This window comes from Tauraco erythrolophus, chromosome 8, assembly GCF_009769465.1.
Source record: "Tauraco erythrolophus isolate bTauEry1 chromosome 8, bTauEry1.pri, whole genome shotgun sequence".
Lineage (NCBI taxonomy): Eukaryota > Metazoa > Chordata > Aves > Musophagiformes > Musophagidae > Tauraco > Tauraco erythrolophus.
Window position 1 is genome coordinate 16,329,551 of NC_141472.1, and position 23,106 is coordinate 16,352,656.

Sequence of the window (23,106 nt, forward strand, 5' to 3'; positions counted from 1 at the left end):
GGGCATGTGCAATACATCCACAGTGCTTCATGGCTGTGCCACAAGGATTGGCATTGGAGGTAGTCTTTTTTTTTGTTCCCAGTGGAAAGTTTGTCATAATGGAGACAGTAGAAAATAAATGTTCCCTCTGTAGTAGCACTACAGGAATCTAGTCTCAAGCAAACTCACTACATTTTCTTCAACTAAAAGCTGACATCTTTAACACATTGTTAGCACTTCATGTACAAGTCAGTGGATCAGACAGTGTGCCAGTTGACACACAAGGCTAGAGCAAAACATAGCTCAGAACAGTACTAGAGCGGGTGTCTCATGACTGAGCACAGGGAGGCTGGGAAAGGTGAGGAAATGCTGATTTCCCATTGTCCAGGTTCAAGTAGCTGGAAACCTCTGCTGCCAGAATTTCCATGCCACAAGCAACTTATACCTGGAATAGGAATGGAGAATTAGTTACATGCAATCCCCATACATCTGAATCAGTCCAAATTCTGCTTCTGTTCTATACCCAGAACTGTTTCTGGCTACTATGAAAGGGCTTAAGTAGTTAGGAAGTTCCTAATTCTCTACAGATTATTTGCCCTTAGCCAGTAACTCAGTAAATCTAGCAAATCACTTCCCCAGAGAAATTTTGGGTACTACGCATCATCTGAAAGATCTGAATGGAACAGTTTCATGTCTCTTCCTCATGCATAAGATTATTACTTTGCACTGGAGTGAAGCAGTTGCATTTCTAGGAAACCACCCACCATCCAGATTCAAAAGGTTTCCAGAGATTTTGCTTTTAATTTCCTCTTCCTGCTACATGGTAGCATGAACTCCATTAACAAGCTATTCCAACAGTCCCGTTCACGTATAATCAATGGGAGATACAGCAAGCAACCCTTTCCCTCCCAGAGAAAGTCTTGCAACAGATACAAGCAGAGGTACAACTTGGCTTAATACAACCTCAGATTCTTGGTTTTTTAGCTGCATTCACTGCTGCCATGGGCATGTATTCACTGTTGTACTCGTGGGAGTTGGATTCACATTGCTGATTCTGCAAACAGAGAGAAAATGCTGTTAATTTCATCCGTGGTCACTAACCTCTACCACTCCTGCTTTTGTTATTTAAGTAGGGCAGTTACTCTGACTGTTTTCAGTGGGAATATTAAAGTCAGAATAGATAGGCACCCACGTAGAAAACTTGGAATAAAACGAACTGAAAATGAAAATCACACATTGTCCAAAAGAATAAGCAAAGTCCACGGTCTCCTTTCTTTCCTGAGCCAACCGGTTCTTTTTGTTTAAGTGGTTTTGTGCCAGAACAGAGCTGGAATTGCTCCACTGATGATTTGTTTCCCCTTCCTGAAGAAAACAATCAAGTGAATTGCTTACCAAAGTAATTTTGCTGACCTGTGCAGCATTTCTCCTCTTTCCTTTGATTCCCAGCCTTTAAATCAATAAACAATTCTGTCTTAGAAAAATTAAATCTGAGCTGCTGTCATCAATGACTGAATTCCAGTGGTAAATTAACAACTCAGTCTCTTTGTCAAAAAACACATCACGTGCTGAGTGAGTATGTGCCTGTCCCACCCTCTAAATCTCATTAAATCAAGATCCCCATCCATGACCCTTGGAAAGAGGGTTTCACAGAATCTCATAGACTTGCTTACCTTGTTCCTTAAGCAACAGGCTACGACACAGCAGACACAGGAAATCATGGTAAACATGATCAGGCCAATAATTATCCACGACATGAGTCCCAGTGAAATGCAGTCATCTTTGTCTGGAGATGGGGAGGCAAAAAAAGTCATTACTGATAATTTTCATTTTTCCCCCTCTAGAGATAATTTTTCAAATCCTTTCCCCTCTTCTCTTCGTATTAATCAAATAGCAAAAGTGAGCTCTGGAGGAGGATTTTCCTGAGGTGAAAAGCCACCTTGGAAAAGTGTAGTCAGCAGGAACCAGAACATTGCAGTTTTCCAGAAGGAAAGTTTAAACTGTTGGTACACAGGGCTGAAAGTGCAGACCGAAAAGAAACCAAGCCAGGCTTGAGAGCACGATGGTATTTCAGATCTGAGCAAGGTTTAAGCTTACATTCAGTGAGTACCAGAGGTGGTTTGAAGGATGGCCTGGCCAAAAGAAGGGTGGACTTTGGCAGTCCTGTTTGGATAGGAAGGCAAGCTGAGGGACATAGGATTACCCTTGCCCAGATCTGGGAGAAAATATGATAGGGCATGAAACATCTGGCAATAGCTATGAGCATCTGGCTGTTCGTACAAATGGAAACGGACAGCCTTGGGAAACACTGCAGACAAAAAGGGATGTCACAGCTTGATTCTGAGAAGCTGTTTTAAGTTCAGAGAGGGCCGAGAGATAATTTGACCCAATGACATAATTGTAGCCTCAGTATTTCAGCCTCAGCATTTCCTGATGTTGTGAGATAGGAAAAGATAGCAAGGGAAGGACAACAGGCAGTACCATGTTGCAACTGAACTGTATGGAGAACTGAGAAGGGGTATGAGCAAAACCACTACTACCTCTTTCAGCTTAGTACACCAAAAAGCCACTGAGTGAAAAGCAATTCAAAATTAAAGCCTGTGCAGTGTGTCTTATGAAGTTAGTCCAAGCTCTTCTCAGTAAAGGCCAAAAATTCTCAGCAGATGTGGATCTCTTCTGCTCTAAGAAACCTCTAAAGCTGAAGGCCTGCTTCAGAGATGAACACCACATTTTTCAAACCAGTGTGGCATCAAAGAGATCCATATGCCACTACTAGCACAGACATTTGACAGCTGATTTATTTTTTTTTTTAATCCTAGGCACATGAAGATAGCTCTCAGAATTAATTTTTTTCCCCAACTAGAAATAATCGTAATATTTACACTGAGCAGCTTGGAAAATGGACAATGGGAAATTTTTGCTGCAGGCAAAGGTGGGACTGCAGTACTTCGGAAGATGTAGTCTAACTAGCTTCGGTGCCACCAACGATATGCAGGGTTCAGCACGGCCTGCAAAACCTGCCCAAGAAGATGAATAAATATGGAGAGGCCATGCTGAGCAGTCTGCCAACACAGCTCCACTGTTACCAGCCCCCTGCTAAGTGGTTTTAAGCTGTCTTGGAATTATCTGTGCAAACTCTAGTCACATTTTTCACTGCAACATTGCTATGCCCAATGTCAACGTATCAGTAAAATGAAGTGAGGGGAGAAGAGAAGTCAACTTACCTTGGATGTACAAATAGGTTTCTTTCAGCCGGCAATCAATATAAGGAGGGGGTAAGAACATCTCCAGGCAGTACGTATAAATGTCGATATGCTTTCTTTCCAGATTTTTAAGAATGAAAGTGGTGCTGCTGTTTGAATGCTCTGCCTGACAGTAGGTGACATTACTCTTGGGGATAACATTCTCCTCGCTCAAATGGAGTGCACAGATCTCCTTCTTTTCATGCCCTTTGAAGAGGGTCATGCTGAACTCACTCACATTTTTGGGGTTGGGGAATGTGAACCTGAAGTTTCCATTTTCAAATTCCACCATCACCTGGGGGTCAGAGACATGATGCTGATCTGAAGACATGAAAACAATAAGTACAGTCACTCACATAGCAGTGAAAAGAATCCCAAAAATGTTAAGAAACTCATTTAAACAAAGCCAGTGAACCATGTGATTGAAACTTAAGGCATGTAGGTACTCAGAATAGTCTTGCTGTGGAAAGCAGCCTATACAACAGAGATACCAGTGCATCATTCTGGTCATGTCAGACATTACTGAGAAAATAAATAACATGAGATCAGACCTGGCCTGTTATCCGCTATAAGGCTGGAAAGGTCACTGTTAGCATTGCATCAGTTATTTGATAATGTTTAACCCCCTCCTTGGACCAAACACTATATGGACATACAATCCCTGCCTCAGACTGACTGTACTACTCATAAATAAAACAAGGTGGGACAAAGATGATGATAATTGTGTCTGGTTTATGGTTCATAATCTGCACCCTAATGATACAGCTGAGAACTTAAAATGGAATGTGAAACCAGAACTCCTATATAAGTGCCTTAACCATAGATGTATCTTTCCTTTCTAGGGTAGATACTGGTTTGAAGTTTAAACCTAAGTACTTAGATGGCTATAGCACCTTTTTCACTAACACAATGGGAGGAGTAGAGGACAAATGTTGCTGTGTGCATGCACACACAAGCAATCCAAAAATCACATTTGACCTTTCTAAAAACTGTCTGAAAAACTCTCAGACATTGTCAACTCTCATTTTGCAAATTTCTTGGAGATGAAAAAGAAAGTACACTGACCAAGGACCTCCTGCTACTTCACAGTTTGACTTTGTAAAGTCAGTGACCAATAGCAACGGAAACTCCCTCAGACAAAAATGTGTTAAATAGTGCTGTTGAAAAATGACAGCTTTTTTCTTCAAAGGCAGCATTTTCTGATCTAGAAAGACATTTAAAATCATAAATTAAATTATGCAAATATGTCTTACCTATATTTTTGCACGGTCTTGATGAGCAGCTATCAACTCCTGAAAAATACAAAATTGTTTCCTGTTTAAAATTCAAGAAGAGAGATGCAGCAACAGGGGCTGAGCCATGCAATGTTAAAACATGCTGAAGTTATTTTCTAATTTGTTTCATTACCCTGTCTGATCCTGTCTGTGCTAAAATCGTATGATGTGATAAAATCGTATGATGTGATAAAAGCGCAAAATAGAAAAATCAAAGTAAAAAGAAAATACATTGAGCAAGAATTAATATTGATCATATATAAAGCACTTAGAAATTCTTAAAACACCTCTGCAAAGTAATAGATGTACTTCATAAATAGAAGCTAAGATGAAAGTAAAATTTTCCCCCAAATACTGAGGAAACTGCCCCCAAATAAAAGAGTATACTTTTGATTTCTCATGAATTCAGAGTCTGCAATGAGCCAGCATCATATTTTGTTTCCAAACCAAAGCGCTCGTTTCAGTCTATGTTCATTCTGTTTCCCTCACTGCTCAACACTGTGTCAAAACCTCTTCTTATGGCACATCCAGAATGAATATCTGGAAGATTCTCCAATGCATACAGCAAGAAAATATTCAAGCAAGGTGTACGGTTTTGTTCCTTTTTCAATAGCAACTTTCTCTCTTCATGATTCTCAAACTGCATTCAGTCCATGGTGCATAGGCAGCCTCCATTACAGGTGACAGGCACATTTTTAATAATTGTTCTAGATTTGGTTTTTAAGCCACTGCCTCCATCACCACCCACTATGGCAATACTGAGACTGGAATTTCCTGCCTGAGTTGGTGGCATGTGCTACTTTGAAATGCTTTGTATGTCAGTGCTGGCGGCATAGCACAGCCTGATAATATTTCATTTGGAATTTCTCTTTTTGCAGTGCCCTAAAATTAAAGGTACGGACAAGTAGGAAAAAACCTGTATCTGCTTTTCCTGTTTTATAGTACCCTGAGTAAGATCTTCAGAGGCTACTTAGATTGAAATACACTCTACACCAGGATTTTATGATGCTAATGAAATACAGGGCAAATACTTAAAGACTTTGATGCACTATCCTATTCTTTTTACTGCTACATGGTAGTCTAGACCTACGCAGAGTAGGTCCTCAACTATGCCAGATATTGTACTGATTACACGGTATAAATAATCTTTTTCCCTAGGCATCTGTTATCTTTGACATCTAGTGTGCATTTGCAAAAGAACAGAAGGTTATTCTCATTTCAGTACCTTTGTATGCTCTCAACTCTTTCTGGACAAGGCAATCTTTTAGTGTCCATGCTTTTTCCTTCTTTGAATTCTCACTCCTCAGTTACCAACCATTGGCAAGGGCATTACAATGAAGGATATTAAAATATTTTTAGTGTGACATATAAGCTAATGGACTTCTGGAAGACACTTTGCAATGCTCAGTTGGAAAGTAATAGAAACGGTTAGCCCTTTTTGATTGATTTACTCTCTTCCTAGGTATCACATTCTTCCTGGTTTACTGTGCACAGTCAGCACCCTTATCTAATTCAGTGACAGTTCTAATATCTGTACGTCTTTCAGGACTATTACTTAAGTGTGTGATAACAGACGAGGTATTTGGCATCTTATACCACTGGTGTGAAGATAAGAGAGACAAAACACACAACTCGCCAACCCACAGTGAAATAGAGCTCTAGATATGCCGAAGGCCCAGACACAGAAAGTGCAAGCCCTCATAATGGTATATAGTCTGAAAAGCTGAAAGCAAAGGTCAAATAAAGAAATAGTTCTTGATGACTTGCATGTTGCATGGTGAAAGAAAACAGCTGCTATGAGAACAACATCTGAAATAAAGGTCTTTTAAAATGCTCTGTAGTTTGATGGTCTGTGGTTTGGTAACATATACCTTTAAAATTAGGCCCAACAGCAGACAAATTATGTAGGGAAGAGAATTAAAAAACAAGTGTATTGATATAGCAGAAGTTAGGGAGCACGGTGGAGATATGTAAGCTGACCTGATGCTTTTAAGAAGCATCCACCTGTAGCTGAAGCCTCTACATTTGTCACTGGTCATCTGAGAGGAGAGGCAGATGCTGACTCCGTCGGGGCAGCTACAGAGCCAGGTGGTGCCGTATTCCCCGAACGCCCCAGAGGACCTCGGGGCTACCCTACTCTGAGCACTAAAGCAACAGCTTTGAATTTCATTTCTCTGTTTGTCTCTGAGAATAGTTCACTTCTGCTGTTAGCTAATGAAATTGTGCTTTCATACTAGATGGTTTAAAACGTTTGTCAGAGATCATGGTTTTAATCTGTTTTTAGTGGAAAAGGGCAGAGAGAGGCCATTAAGCATGTATTTCGTGTGGCCTTGTGGCAAGCCGAATGATCGTTCTGTGTCCTCGCAGGCCCAGAAGCCATAACCGCCCGTTTTCAAGAAAGACTCAGTAATGTGTTTCTCTGAATGAGGATTTTGGTAAATGTGATGCAATTAGTATTCCTCTGAAACAAGTGACCATATAGAAGAGTGTGCTTAGCGTAGCATAAAGGGAGCACATTTAAAAATGAGATTAACAGTACCTGAGATTAAAACGCAAAATTGTCTACATGGATAACCACAATGGGTGAGATCCGATATGAATTTCCAACTCACTAGCTACTCTGCATCAGCTCCTAATGAGAATGCCCTCACTGCATACTAAAAGGTGGCTCATTCCTCCCTTCCTGGTGCCTGATTGCTGTTCTCCTGTGCCCATTTGTACCAGGTCATTCCTAGGGTAATCCTGTGGATCTGTAACACTCTCTAGTTAATGGCCAGACACATTTGGGATGTAATATGCCAAGCTGCAGTCAGAATAAATGTACATTTAGTGGGATGGGAGATAGGAAACTGGGGTTTAAACATCTAATAATATTTAGAGATTCACTCACTAAACCTCCCTAATACTACCTCAAAAAATCTGTGCATAAAAGACTACATCACAGTATTGTTGGAAATGAACAGAAGAATCTCACTGGTTCAGTAGTAAAAACACTTAAATTTGTCCTTAAGGTTCCTTTTTTGGTATTTTTCATAAAAGAGCTAATTCAATTGCATATGAGGGTTCTGAGACAAGAGGAAACAAATCTTTCATTCGTTTCATAGCAGTGTCACACTGTGGAGTCGCATAGAGTTGTTCCTGACTCACATCATGTGAAGCAGAGTGTCAAGACAAATATTGTGGTTCAGACATGAATCCGAGAGATGAACATGTATATGAAAGTAACATCTTGCTATGTTAAACTATGAGCGTGAGCGTGTGTGTACCTTCTATGTATATGTGTATTTAGTCATGTACATTTCTGTCTCCATTTTATCTTTACTGCAGCAGGAAAGTGCTTTGGCAAAGGTTTGGGAATTCTATGGTAGTGTGCTTGGACATTGAGGCCAATTGAAGGTGGGTTATTTTTGTTTTAATGGGATTGCAATTTTCATCTTTCTAGTTGCTCTTTTGCAGACCCAATTCTATTTGCATACATCACCAATCCATTACACGTTTTGGTCCTAGCAGAAGTTTAAAAACCTCTTTTGATTAATTTTAAAACTTGGAGTTTAGGGTAGGACAATAGCATACTCTTGCTTGGTTTTCTGGATGTTTATCTGCCCCAACTCTCAGAAAACTAATTGATAAAAAGAACAAGCATAATTTCACTTGGGTGTGTTTGCCTCTGAAGATGAGGAAGGAGAGTGTAGATGCAGACCCTGCCTTTAAAACAAACACATTTTTTTCGTTAATACTAAATGCGTAATGAAACCACACACAGTTTTTTTAAGTTGCTACGGCTTTGACCTTTCAAGGCCCTCTGAAAGATGGCACTGTCCATTCAGTGTCCTTAGTCATATGCCTAAAACTAACATGTTCTTATCTTTTAAGAATCAAGGAATAAAATAGGAAAGCAGTGCTTCTGGGCAAAGCAAGTAATGGCCAGAATTACTCCAGGAAGCCATCTATAATCTGAATTATTTCTATGGTATAACATATGTTGTGAAATATGGAAACTCTTATAAAATACACCACTAACACAGCACCCATTGTTGATAGTATTTCAGATACCCTTCTGAGAAATGACTGTGATTTCCTCCTGTATCAAAAACAGATCTGTGGGTGAACTAATTAACTGATAAAAAGAACATTTGAACTTTGCAAACACTGGTGTGCAAAAGCTCGTGTGCAGTGTTTCACAGCAAGGGCCTCAAGTGCTCTGGAGTTCTACAGCTCTGTACTCCAAAATCCCATTGCCTGCGTTCCTCTACAGGCACCAGAGAGGCTCCATGCTCTTACACCCAATTTCTCTATCAAAATTGCGTTATCAAATCATAGTACACATATACAGACATATCACCTTCTGTGACCTATTTATGTTGAAAAAAAACTATCCATAGATCACAAGTAGGGCTTGCTAATCACTAAGTCAAAGAAACTCTCAAAATCTCAGAAGTCACTCTGCTTTTGTCCCCAAAATTTGACGTAGTGCTTAGCAGCACTCTCTGGAGTGCTAGCTTGTTCTCTAAATGAGAGTATCATGTTCATGTGTCTTACATCAAGCTGATCTCTTACAGCCCTTTTCTTTTTAGCAAGAATGATAATAATTAGTACTTTTTATGCTGAAAGCACTGTAAGGTAAAAAAGCCGAGAGATACCATTTCTTGTTACAGACAGTCTCTTTCTCCTGACATCTCCTCTCCCCAGCACCCTGCCCAAATCCTATCCTCCAAATTTGAAAGAAAGGAGAAAAACAGGAGAAATGCCAGTATCAGAGAGCGCAATTATTTGCACTCTTAAAATTGCAGCCTAATTCTAACTATAGGAATGGCCTTTTACATAGCTCCAGCCACATGTAAAAGCATGCTGGTCAAGTATACCTGCTAAATTGACTAGCTGAGAAATATTTAACAAAATAGACAGATTTTTTTCTTAGTAGATTTAAGAATAATTTTTCAAGGAGAAAAAGAGCAGCTCTGTCCCTTTAGAGATACCCATCACAATCCCGCTTTCCTGTGATTTCACCCATCTTTTCAATCTATCTGAAAACTCAGTATGCTGTCACTGTATTAGTTAACCTTCAGAAGGGTATCTGCATTGCCTAAAGAGCTGGAAACTGTTTTTTATTTAAATGAAAGCTTAATTTCTGTACAAAACCTCAGGAATACTTAAATTCTACAGAGGGACTTGAAACCTATCCTGTATCACTAGAATTTCAGAAGCAAACATATTCACTAGCCCTTGGCATGACCTTCAAAGGAACGTGTTTAAATGCTGCTTAGTAACTGTGCGCACTGAATCTCAGGTCTCACTTCTATGATACATCATACCAAATCCGTGGACAGTATATGTATAAAAAACCCCTCTTCTTAGTCAGATATTACATGTATTTCCATCCTGGCCCAGTAATATGTGCGTTTCAGAGAGGCTAGAGATAAATGTAAGCTCTGGTACTTTACTTTGTGTAGCCGTGAGAAAACACTGAATCTTCTAAAATGCTGCATCTGTGTTTATGGCTGGACTGAGATCAGTGCTGTCACCATGCACCTTCTCAAACACAGCATTAGGAATGCTACGCTGCCTTTTAAGTCAGTCTTTTCAAGCCTGCACCAAAACGATCTCATCCACTCTTCCACGCCATGTATGTTTTTCGTAGTACAAAAATTCCCTGCCCAAACAAGTGCAGGTTTAACAGCAACAACTTGGCTTCTCTTTACTAAGCCATTCACCATCATGCTCTCATAAGACCTTATGCCCAGCAAGGGAAGCTGGCGGGAGCACTAGTCTAAACAGCTAGAGAATAACACTGAGCAGATGAGCTAAAGAATATAAACATGAAAACTTGTACTTTTTAGTTTCTGAGCAAATGCCCTGTACTGGCAAGAATTCTTTTCCCACCAACTCTAACGTTATTGAAGTTGAGAGCGGTCTTTGTGCAGCTGTTTCCCTTAATTACCTCTGTTCTTCCAACCCGTTGCTATCATGCCTCATTTACTGTCTCCCGTCATTGGGTGGGTTATATTCCATAGAGACATCTACTGCAAGGCGAATAATCCAAAATGCTACTCACCATACAGGGCTTCAAACTGAAAGCAGAGGACACAGAAAGTTACTGCGACCGACTTCATGCTTGCCTGACACAGAGGCACCAGCCTTCTGTCTACTGTGAACATGGGGAAGAATTCATGGGTAGCAAAGGAAGTGGTTTGTGGGCAATGGGGGAAATTATACGATAATCAGAAGAACTTTTTAATTTAACCTCTGACTACGTTATAGCTATGTCAGCATTAGCTGTCGCCCACACCTGTGGAGTTTGCTGCTTTCTTTTTTTTCTACCTCATGGCTCACTGTCACAGACAGGAAGATGAAACATTTTCTGACACTACATTTGATGTTCACTTCTGCAAAGATTCTGGTTAAATCTATCACAGCAGAGGTTACAGTCATCTACAATACACTTCCTGCAGATGGCCTACAGTCAGCAACTTGTTCCTTGAATTAACTTACAATACATGCATATTTGCAACCGGTAACCTGGTTTCTCCCCACCAATTTCAGCTGGTCTTACATAACTGATGGCCTTGCTATATGTGGAAACCATTGGTTAGTAGGGTAGGAATCTCTTGTGTGTCCTGGTCCTGGAATTCATTGGAAGAACATGTCCAAATTGCAGAAGGATCCCCTCAGCGCTTTGACTCTCTGGAGGCTCACTCCAACGCAAGACTTCCACCTTGGAGATCAGGCTTGCTCTGCATTGACATGAGAAACTTCATGCAGCTCTGTGAGAGGAGATCTGACCCAGTGCCCCAGGGCCTTAGGTCAAAATTTTCTCTCCTTCCCTCTCTCTGCTTTTGTGCAGCACACTCTATTCTGGCCTGCTATGTGTTTGTATTCTGGGAACATGTTAGGACCCGTTGGGATAACATGTTCTACAATCACGAGAGAGACACGGATTTGACAGATGGACCACTCAGTGGATAAAGAACTGGCTGGATGGTCGCACTCAAAGAGTTGTGGTCGATGGTTCAATGTCTACATGGAGACCAGTGTCAAGCGGTGTTCCTCAGGGGTCTGTTCTGGGTCCAGTGCTGTTCAACATCTTTGTCAGTGACATGGATGACGGCATTGAGCGCACCCTCAGTAAGTTTGCCGACAACACCAAGCTGTGTGGTGCTGTGGGCTCACTTGAGGGAAGAGATGCCATACAGAGGGACCTTGATAGGCTTGAGAAATGGTCCAGTGCTAACTGCATGAGCTTCAACGAGTCAAAATGCAAGGTCCTTCACCTGGGTCGGGCCAATCCTAGGCACAAATACAAACTGGGCACACAGTGGGTTAAGAGTAGCTCTGAAGAGAAGGATTTGGGGGTCTTTATAGATGAGAAGCTCAACATGAGCCGGCAGTGCGCTCATGCGGCCCAGAAGGCCAACCGCATCCTGGGATGTATCAAGAGAAGCATGGTCAGTAGGTCAAGAGACGTGATTCTTCCCCTTTACTCTGCTCTTGTGAGACCCCACCTTGAATACTGCGTCCAGTTCTGGTGTCCCCACCATAAGAGAGACATAGATTTGTTGGAGCGTGTTCAGAGGAGGGCCACAAAGATGATCCAGGGGCTGGAGCACCTCTGCTACGAGGACAGGTTGCGGGAGCTGTGATTGTTCAGCCTTTAAAAGAGAAGACTTCGGGGGGACCTAATAGCTGCCTTCCAATTCCTGAAGGGAACCTACAGGAAGGCTGGGGAGGGACTTTTTACAAGAGTGTCCACTGATAGGACAAGGGAAAATGGGTTTAAGTTGAAGGAGAACAGATTTAGATTAGATTTTAGGAAGAAATTCTTCAGTACGAGGGTGGTGAGACTTTGGAATAAATTGCCCAGAGAGGTTGTGGATGCCCCCTCCCTGGAGGTGTTCAAGGCCAGGTTGGACGGAGCCTTGAGTAGCCTGGGCTAGTTGAGAGGCGTCCCTGCCCATGACAGGGAGGTTGGATTAGATGATCTCTAAGGTCCCTTCCAGCCTATGCCATTCTATGATTCTATGATTTAGAACAAGCTATTTATTTATGCCTATAATAACTAATTTTAGTGCAGATAACATGCGTGAAAAGCAGCTTCTAAATCAGGTTGAATATATTAGATGCAGTTAGCATTCCTGACTGCAAAAAGATAAGACACAAAGGACTAATAGTGATGCTTGACAGACACTCCTGGAGTTGAGTGCTTGTGATGGTCATGCAGTGGTGCCAAATAATTTGTGAATAGCAGGACTGGTTACAGATTCACTCCTACTTCGTACTACATGAATAAATCTGCATGCGTTGGTTTACTCTTCCTCAAAAAGTGATTTAATTTCTTTCAGTACCACTGCTAAAGATCTGTTCACATGGACACTGGCAGAGAGTTTTACTCTTTTCAAATCTTTGCAAAGCCCTGCAAATCTTTGCCTTTTGTTAAATTAAAATCAGAGCTAAGCCTGAGTCAAGTCAAGATTTGATCTAAATTTTCAGCCCAGGTCTCTGGAGCCAAACTCAAGCAACTCTAACTAGAGAAAGTTTCTGCAGTATACTTTTAATTCTGAAGTTCAAGAGTAATATATGGAGGTTCAAACAATGATAAAGCTGAAAAAGATACATCTGATTCCTGAGCTTTGCCTATGAAGTTATGACCCACATTGGGATCTACTGAGGTTCCAGGTAGGACCATCTTTCCCATCCCCCATAACAACTTTACAAAGTGCTGAAAAGAAAGAGCAGTCCTCTCCTGGGACATGACCTTTATTGCCCCCCAAGCATGCCTAAGACAAGCAGCCAGAAATGCTTATAGTAAAAAGAGCTGCTGCTGCTGCTGTTGCTACAAAATTAAAGGAGGAAGAGAATCGTGTGTAAGATACCCCCACTCACACGTTTGAGAGAGCATGCTGACAACACACCAAGGATTGAGTCCCTACAAAGCCTACCACTGGCTGGGAGGGCCAATAAAGGTGTAGGAGAACATACTCCTTTGAGCAAAGTTTAGCTACTTTTTGTGAAAACAAGCTTTAAAATAAATCAATATTGTTAGGGTTCAAAACTGTGTTGTCTTTCTTAAAATTTTTAACATTTTGCCAGGAAAGTGATTTTGATAGGGAAGAGATATTTTTTTTTTAACCAATATAGGTTATTTTTGGAACAACTTACTCCCCTCTCTGTAACCTTATCAGTTACATCAATGCAGAGATGTTTAATACACATCTATTTCCCTCCTGGGGTAAGAATAGCTGCCAGCGTGGCTTGGTTGGCATAAATCTCGCTACAAGAATTGGAGCAAGTCCCACTGTCTAGTAAACAAGTTTGTATTTGTCCCCTCTTTCTCCTGTCATTATAGCCTCAAGTCTGGAATTAACCCTTCTCCTTTTCTGCTTTGGGGTGCTTGGGATTGCTAGAACACACTGCTGCCTTTGTTTCAAAAGGGTCCAGCCCAGGGTACACTTTGCAGTATGTTTGGCAGCACTCTGAAGTTTGATCTAGGTGGTGATTTCTTTTCATGGTCGAGTGTTTTTGATGACGAGTCAGCAGAGCCTGGGCACTCACAGCGTATGTTCACATGCTGAAAGACACAAAGCCCAGCTCAGGGCCAAGCATGAGGGATGCTTACCTTCTAGTCCCACACCGACAGAGACTCCTCCGTTGCCTTTGAATCTTTCTGGTTTTGCCTCCTCTGTCAGTGCTCACCTACTTCACAAAAACATCGGGACTGCAATTTGGAAATGTTTCTTGCAAATGCTACGGTTGGTTACAGTTAACCACCTGGGACAAGCAGTCTGTTTCCATAACACGCTTCCTATAACTGCAACTATTTTTGCTCACAAACACGTGTTTCCTTTTTCCATCCTCACTCATTTCTCTTCTCTTTGTCTTGATTTTCACTCTCTCATCCACATACGCCTCTCAGAGCTGACTTCTTTCCTCCTCTAAGCTGACCACCCCCCAGCTCCTGTCTACCCTTCTCCTCAAGCAGCGGCTGCCCCTCAGCACGTGCAGTAACTCCTTTCTGGAACGTGACTTCTCCTTCCCCTGAGCCCCATTTTTTCTTCATGTCCTACCCCCAATACTACCCGACAGTGATAAACTCCCTTTTCTCCTATCATCTCGCTTCCAACTTGCCATCACTGACTATTAACAACCTGGAAAATCCTTATGGACATTTTTATGCCTTTAAAAATAAGTCCAATACACCCAGTTCCAAAGAGAAACAGGCTTGCTCATCCCTTGGTCTATGCACCAATGCTCTCTACCACGTGATCTTCAACGCTTCTCCCTTCTAACTCCAAGCAACTCGGAAAACAATACTTGTGCTGCTTCCCTAAGGAGACCGATTCACAGCAAAGATTTTCCCTGTGATGCACAACGTATATTTTTCATAACTCTTATTATACTTACTGTTATCACCCTATACAATGTCCATGTTAGCAAAATGCTACTGCATTGCATCCCTTTGTTCGCCTTGAAACAAAGATGGTGTTTACATTGAAGTAGCTTGTTGTGTCTCACCAACAGTTTTCCACTTCTGCTTGCGGATGATGAGCAGTTGCCCACAGCAATATAAAATATTCTCTCAATAAAATGTTTTGTGATTCTTTCTGCAAAGGCTGCTACAGTCTATCCACACAAATTATATTCCATTGTCTCCTGCTGCTTCTCATTCTTCGCTTCAATATCTGGCCTATATTCTCATGACTCTGGGTCATTCCCTCAGGGCTGGAGCAGAAAGCCTCCACGCTCACGCTCATGCGTCTTCGTTTCCTGTCCTCCTAATTGAGAAGGGGAACAATGACTTTCACTGTGCTATTTTTAAGGTTCTGCAATGGCTTTAAATCCCACTTCCCATCTGCATCACTCCCCTTTAGGTGTGTAAACAAGCTGCAGTCATTCAGGATGTAGCAATTTCAGCCTGAAATGCAGCTCATGTGCTCCCTCATTTGTTCTGATGCCTTCTCTGCTGGTATATTGGTCTGATCTCTCCCACAGGCCCATGGGGCACGCTGTAATATTCTCTCTATCAACGTGCCAGTAGAGGCTACCGGGGCTCGGCTCAGCAGCAGAGCAAGCCCCTCCCTGCAGAGCAGATCTAAGGAGACAGTCCTCTTTGGGGTGTGAGCGTGTGTGGCTTTGCTTCTTGGTACAAGCTCAGGTACCCCATGAATCACTTTTTTTTTCAGGTGATGCTTGAGAGTATTTCATTGTCATTGACTTTCCTAAAAGAAGAAAAAAGCATGTGTGTTAAGGATTTAAGCCCAGATCTAACATATGCAAGGGCATTTGCCTATAAGTGGTGTCGCTGCCCCTAGCAGAGGGGTCGGAACTAAATGATCTTTAAGGTTACTTCCAACCCAATACATTCTATGATTCTATGAAATTCAGTCAACAGGTGCTCAGTGGCAAATTCAGTCAGCCTAAACAGATTTCCCAGAGAGGTGGTAGGTGCCCCATTCCTGGACACATTCAAGGTCAGGCTGGACAGGCTTCCAGATTGGACTAGATGACCTTTAAAGGACCCTTCCAACTCAAACCATTCTATGATTCTGTGATTCTAAATGCTACTTTAGATCCTGTGATTAATGTTTGGACTGGCTGGCTCAAAAGGCAATGAGAGCCATCTAGGCAAAAGTCTGTTGCCATCTGGTCTCGGGAGCTGCTATGATATGCTAGGACATGGCCTCTGCATATCCAGCCCCTGTGCCTGCTGCAGTACAGTTACCTGAAGAGATATCTAAGCACTTCTCCAGGACACAGAGTATAGATAGGGATGGACTGATGAAGGTCACATGCATATGCTGGTGATGTGGACTGCAGACCTACAAGATGGCTGGGGAAGGTTTAACATCTTGAGTAGCAATGACAAAGACAACAACCATGTTCCTGCCCTTCAAGGTGTACTGGGAAGAGGACTATAAGCAGTGGGTAACTTTCAGTGGCATATGCCTGAGTGTGCGGGAGGTATTTAGGAGAATACCAGGGTTGTAAGCAGCCAGCGTTCATGGGCAATGCTCTGGAGGGAGTAAGATGCCTTCTGAAGCCATTGCAGTTCCCCTATGGCCGACATGTTGCTAAGCAGGACTTCACCACCAGGGCCACTTATATCTAAGTTCAGAAGGAAGGTCTTCCAGAATGGATAGTAAATATCCAAAATCCAAATGAAGTGCAAACCTGGGAAACCAGACTATTACTGTCTTGGCACTGGTATAGTAGTGCATGACAGATATAAGGATGAGCTAGGTGACCATAAAAGTTATGGATTGGATTTTGCTGTGGATTTGAATTTAATTGTCTCTTGGGTGTGACAGTGATGAATTAAACACATTCTGTAAATTTTTCTCACCTCAACTGTTTCAAAGCTTGTGGGAGGTTGGGGACTCCTGTTATGTGGTTATCTGGTCAGCTGCCTTAGAGAAGTTAGGACATGCTGTGGTGCTACTTGGGGTTTGTGGTGTGATTTTTATCTCGAAGTTGTTGTGATTACTTTTAAAGGTAAACTTTTGCTACCACTGCGATGACAGTATAACAAAGGGGAACTTTCTCCTATAGAAACAGCCCGCAGAGTTGTGACGCATTCTTGCAGATAAGAGAGAAATCAAATGTCATGCCGAAAATTGCAGGGACAGGTGAAGCAGCACAACCCAGGCTTGAACTTCCAGAAACACCGAAGTGGCTTAGGCCACTGTCCCCAGATGACTTGAAATGCTGTTGGAAATCCTGTCTTTCCAGTGTTTTCAGGCCAGGCTTTGCTGTTGCTATTAGTGGTGAACTGGAGCTAGGCTTAGACAGCTCAGGCCTTGGTGGGTTTGGAGGAGCACCAGCAACGAAATCACAGCTTACTCAAACACGTAACTAAGTCTCGTCTATTTTGTGTCGGTCATTCAGAAACTCACAGGTCGCTGCCTTGGGAACAAACTGCTTTGTACAGGCAGGCCAAAGGCGCAGAGGGCAGTACTCCACCTGCAGAGCAGAGATCCCTCCCTCCATCATGCTCAAGGCTTGGCCCAGCCACACGCCTCTTACGGATGCCAGAACGAAAGACGACCAAAGCTGGGCACACTGCAGTGCTGCGTCAGCCCTTGGGCTCCTGTGGCAAGGGACTGGAGGCAGTTTTGTTTCCTCTTTGGCAGAGACGCTTCCAAGAGCTGCTTTTCAGGTGCTGTGACACTGGGGGAGCGGCAGCCGGGGACGGGGCAGGCAGGTGGAGCAAGTGTGGGGCGGAAAGCCCTCCGCCTCCCACTGCTGACCCACCACACCTGCTCTGGGTGCACCTCTACTAGCGCAGCGCCCTGGAGCAAAGCGAACCCCCCACCTCAGGAGGGCGGCGGGCAGAAGCGCTGTTAGCGCCCTCCGGGGCCCGGGCGGTGCCTGCCCCGCAGCGGGGCCCGCTCGGCCGCGGCCGGATCCCCGCGGGCCGCGACGCGGCTGCTCCGGCAGACCGTGACACCGCCCTCGGCCACGGCCACGGCCACGGCCACGACCCGCTGTGAGGCACGAAACCGCGGGCGGGTCGCCCCGAGCGGCAGGAGCGGGACGGGGCGGGGCGGGGATGCTCCGCCGCCCGCGCTGCCGCAGAGAGGCCGCACGGGGGCGCTGCCGGCCCGCGCGCCCCGGCCCCGGCCCCGGCCCCGGCCGCGGCCCCGGCCGAGCGCTCCCTCCGGCGCAGGCCCCGCGCCGCCGGGCCGGCAGTGCCGCGGCGGGACGAAACGCCGTCGGGACGAAACGCCGGTGCGCCTGCCCTGCCGGGCTGCGCAGCTGTTCCGGTCTGCCGCTCTGCCTTCAGCTCTGTGGCGGGCGGTGCGGCCCTCCGGGGTCACACCGAGGTGCCCTGGCTGCTCTCTGTGCTTTCCTAGAATCCCACGTGGGTCTCCCCACGTGCATGTGGCTTTATGTTTAAAAGTTGGATTTTTTTTTTTAATCAGAAACAAATTGTGAAACCTGCACAGCAGAGACCAGTGCGGTGTTTCCATCTCCGATGCGTGTGCTGGGAGGGACAGAGCAGGTTTCTTAGGGCTCAGGAGGTTTTGAAAGTGTCATAGCTGAGAATGGGAGGCATCTGTGCCTGTGTAGGCATTCGAACATTGTTTGTGTTTGCTAATTTGATGAGAAAGAACAAGCTGTAAAAACAATCGATCCTTCCAGCAGGCCAGGAAAGACCAAGAGGCAAAGGAGTTTGAATAGAAGTCACTTCTTGCTTCGTGTCATTGTGTTTCATTCTGATTGTTAGCAGCCCATCCTCAGGAGAGTGGGTAAGGATTGCTGGTTCCAGCCGAAGCCCAGGTTGGCTTCTTAGTAAAATTGTGATTACCCACATCCAGAGTGAAGAGGCTTCAGGTCGGAAGGTCCCCCTTTACAACACAATTAGTAACAATTTACTGAATCTAGTTATATTGATGAACCTGTTGAAATCAGAGCAGTTAGTTGGTAAGATAAAACGTACACTTACTCGTGATCAGCATGGCTTGTGTGGCCATACAGGGTCTGGAAACATGTATCATGCAAAACATGTTACAGGAAGTATGTGGTTATGACCTGCATGTGTTAAATTAGAAAAGAGGACAAAATTCTTACAGAAGGGCACGGATCTCATCGCATCCTCAAGAGAATTAGGATCATACTAATGTCGTATACAAAGTCTAGGATACAGAAGAAATTCAGAACAAAATTAGTTCTGTCATGGCAACCCTGATTTCTGGATCCTGGCCAGAAACAGTTCACTGCAACCACACAGAGTGATCAAAGGCATCATCTTCTCGGATCTGCTTGGCAGACCCAGAGTCTGTAGCACAAGCAGAGCATTTACGGTATGGTGCCCAGCGCAGTTTTGGGCAGAGGTCTGCCCTGCCTGTGCGGAGGGAAGGCTCAGCCCCTGCGTAACCCGTTGAGGTGGATGGTGCCGGTTAGACGGCCATCCTTCAGGCAGGGTGGCTTGGCTGGAAACCCCTGCAGAGCATGAAGGTTGCTTCATCCCTATGCAAGCAGCTGAATATGCTGTGGCTGAGGGGCAGTTGAAGGGACTGTTAGATGTGAAAGCCCAGGGAATCACAGCAAGAAACTGTGAGAGTGTGGCTTGTGCAGGCTTATATATAACACTATATGACACTATAGCGAAAAGCAAAGGAGGACAGCCCTACCTCCAGGGAGGCTGAAGGAACTCCCCAGAGGCCAGGCAGTACTCCACAGAGTTTGCTGCCACTCAGAAAGTCGCTGAGTTAATCAACATTAAGCCTGGGAGCAAATACCTGCAAGAATGCAGGAGACAAGAGAAGAGTTGTCTATAAACCCTTCTGATATGTTTGCTATTTGTCCTGGACTACTTTTAATTCAGTAAAGCATAGTTTAAAAACCTTTGGTGCTCTTCAGGAGCTCACTGGTCTAGGTAGCCCTCTTGCTGACAGCTTGGATGCTGTGACCACACAAAAAATAATTTGCAGTAAAAAGTAAAATGACACTGAGCAAAAAATAGAAATCAGATATCTATATTCTCTAGAGAACAGAAGTGATTGAAATGACTTCTCTAAAACATCACTTTAACCACATTGATCACGTTACAGTTCACCATAGGATATTCTGGTGAACTGGCCTTTGTCATGTAAAGACTCCAGATTTCATCACTGAAATTCCCAGCCTCCACGTATCTCCATGCTCCTGGGAAACAGGCATAGCTGCTTTGTAAGAATAAGTTGCACAACTTCTTCATTGCTGAACCTGGACCTTCAAGATACGATTCTTCCTGATTTCAAGGGCCCTCCACAGCCACACATTACCATGTCAAATCAGCTTAATTATCAGGAAATTCACCCTGAGAGTGCAACCAGAAGAAACTGCAGTGCATGCAGGTTACAAAAGTTAATAGGGCCAAGACACAGGTCTCGGTCTGCAGCCACCCAGCTCCCATCTTCATCAGCTGTCCTGTGTCACTAGTGCACACTCTATACGGTGCGGGGTGAACGTATTCAAACTAGCTCTTAACTGGATCACAGAGCAAGCCTGATTGCAGGAAGTGTCTAGTTACATTCAGGCAAGCTCTGCAGTAGCTAATATACCCTTGTTCTCAGAATAAAACCTCAGTAAGCTCTGCTCAGTCTAAGCGGTTCCCTACTACTGCTGAGTTGGCCCAGGCAGATGTGTATACGTTGTATAGGAACGTGCAGCTCCCTGCTTGCCCATGACTGACTGCTGGCAAAGTTTGAACAGGCTCTTCACACTTGTTCTCTTTGATCTCAGCTCTGTGGTTACTGGTCATTAAAAGTGAATGTTTGCTCAGGGGGCTTTCATTGTCCTAGCCAAAGTGCTTCTTCAACTTTGGGTCTGTAGCCTCATGCAGTTCTGACTGAGCTGCAGCAAAGCACACCCGTATCCAGAGGAGAAGTCAAGCAGCTTACTGGAGCCTGCTGTGGTGTAGTGAAGCTGGGGAAATAAAGATGTCCATATTGTTTGTATAGATATTAGAGAATCTTGGATTTCTGTGTCCTCATCTTAGTCAGCTGAGTTCCGAAGACATCAACCCGAGAAAAGTCCTCAGCCTGCAGATTTTTGTAGGTTATGAGAGTCTTTCGGGGTAGCATTACCATATGCTTTTCTTGTTGTTACATTCCTCACTAAGCACCCACTGTTGGATACTTATCTGGGAGGCAAGATACTTGACCTACGATTTTTTTGTTCTCATCTGGTACAACCAGCCCTTGTGTTTACATGCTCATGAATTGTTTAGATGGCTATCTGAAAAGGTGAAAGTTGGTGTTTCTCTGTTCTCACTGTGTTGATACTGCTGCTAAACATGAGTGCTACATGAGTGTCTGGGGCTAATCACAGCACGGCTCCCAAGCCTTACTTCAGAATTCCTCAGGAATCCTCGTCTGGCTGGGCACTGCCTTGGTTTGCTGCCAGGCCAGGGATGGAGCTGTGTCTCATCAGATAGCCCTGGAAAATATGGTGTGATAAATCTCAGTTTTCTCTCCGTAGATGTTTTTATAGGTCAGCTGCTCATTCCGTTGTTTCAAGTGACCACTGAAAAGTCACACGCATATGTCCTCTCTCTCTTTAATTCAAAGTCAACTCTTCTTGCTGCCTGCCCTGCTCAGTTGCTAGAATTCTGTATCTCTTGTCCGTCTGCTGTACTGCGCCAGCAGCAGAGGCCAGGTATGGCCATTGGGAAGCCATTAGCAATGAACTTGAGTTCAGTACATACCATAGAGATCAGCATAACAGCTGATGTTTGTTTTTGTTATCTGAACTACCCTCTCTTTGACAAAGGTGGCCCTTCAGGTGCTGCTGTGTACCTCTTCAAAGGTGCTGTTGGGTGTGATTATATTCCCATTGGTTATCCCAGATCTTTTTTAAGACTTATCCCTGCGCCTGATTTTAGGAGGTGCCTGTTGCCCAGGAATTTTTAAGCACTGTTTGTTTAGTTGGTGTTCACAGTGTGATGGGGAGCACACAAATGCTTCTTGTGCTAGCTAGGGGTCTTACTGCCCATGCAATCAGCAATATAGGATTCTTTATTTACCAAGTATTGGTCTGTGTTACATTGATTTAGGCATTTAGCTCTGCAGGCCATTGGTTTCTTTCCTTCTGTGCTAGGTAAGAAAAAAGCTGTAACAAAAAAAAAGAGTAACCCAGTCGTGCCACTTCTCATTGGGTTGCTGTGGTTACACTATGTTTTCTAGTGACATCAGCGAGGGCTCTGTAATGCTTGCGTGATGGACTCTTTTGGTGCCTCTTTTGCTTGAGGAAAAAAAAATAGTCAAAGGGGAAAAAATTAATTTGGCCATTTGCATCTTTCCTCCTAGTTACGTTTTCATAACTAGGTGATTAGTGTTAGTGGTTTACAGAGCAGCAAGTGGTGATTTTTTTATTAGCTTTATATAATACAGCTACAAATTATTCTAGTTGATACGGAAACATAACTATTTTTCCACTACGAAAAGAAACATTTCATTGTTTCCAAGCTTTGAAAACTACCTCAGATATCACCTTTTGTCTCTCTAGGTTTTTCTGCTATTTTCAAGGCTATTTGAGTTTTTCAAGTTCTTCTGTTTCTTCTGTAATACAGAACAGCTGATCATCCTTGTTTACCTGGATTTGAAGGCCACAGGTTTTCAAAAAGTGACAGGAGAAATCCATGGAAGATGAATCCCTCAGGGTTGTTAAATACAAGGACACCACCCTTTGACGTTCTTGAGCTGCTTGTAAGGGAGGGCTGGGACAGTATTTTAGGAAGGTTTCATAGCATGCTCTCCCTGATTTTATACCCTTCCCTGACATCTGCTCTTGGTCACTGTTGGAAAGTGGACGGTGGGTGGAGTGCATCATTTGTCTGACCCTTTACAGGCTCAGATATGTTCTTAGGTTCTTATTGCTGATGACTATGGTAGCAATTGCAATTTGGTTTGATCAATAACAACGAAGCCTAAGAAGTGCAATATCCTGCATATTGTTTGAAACTCATAGGATTGTAATGCCTTTCAGGTGGGTTTATTGCTTTATGGGGGGAAAAAGGTGTTACTTTGGGGTGATTGTGTAGGTCAACAGCTCAACTGCAGGTTCTCTGACCGACCTTTTATTTCCATTGCAGGCCAGGCAGTTCACCCATGTAACGGAGTCTCCTGCAACAGAGTCGG

At 43.7% G+C, this 23,106-nt stretch overlaps 1 protein-coding gene across 1 annotated transcript; it reads right to left on the reverse strand.

Moving 5' to 3' along the window:
• Positions 1-401: 401 nt before the first annotated feature.
• Positions 402-10,617, reverse strand: ICOS (inducible T cell costimulator). Its single transcript, XM_086615905.1, has 6 exons — positions 10,545-10,617; positions 4,472-4,510; positions 3,201-3,539; positions 1,650-1,762; positions 943-1,033; positions 402-424 (listed from the first exon to the last, which is right to left on the reverse strand). Exons 1-5 carry the CDS (start codon positions 10,600-10,602, stop codon positions 944-946), a joined length of 639 nt encoding a protein of 212 aa, XP_086472031.1. The 5' UTR covers positions 10,603-10,617; the 3' UTR covers positions 402-424; position 943.
• Positions 10,618-23,106: the final 12,489 nt, after the last annotated feature.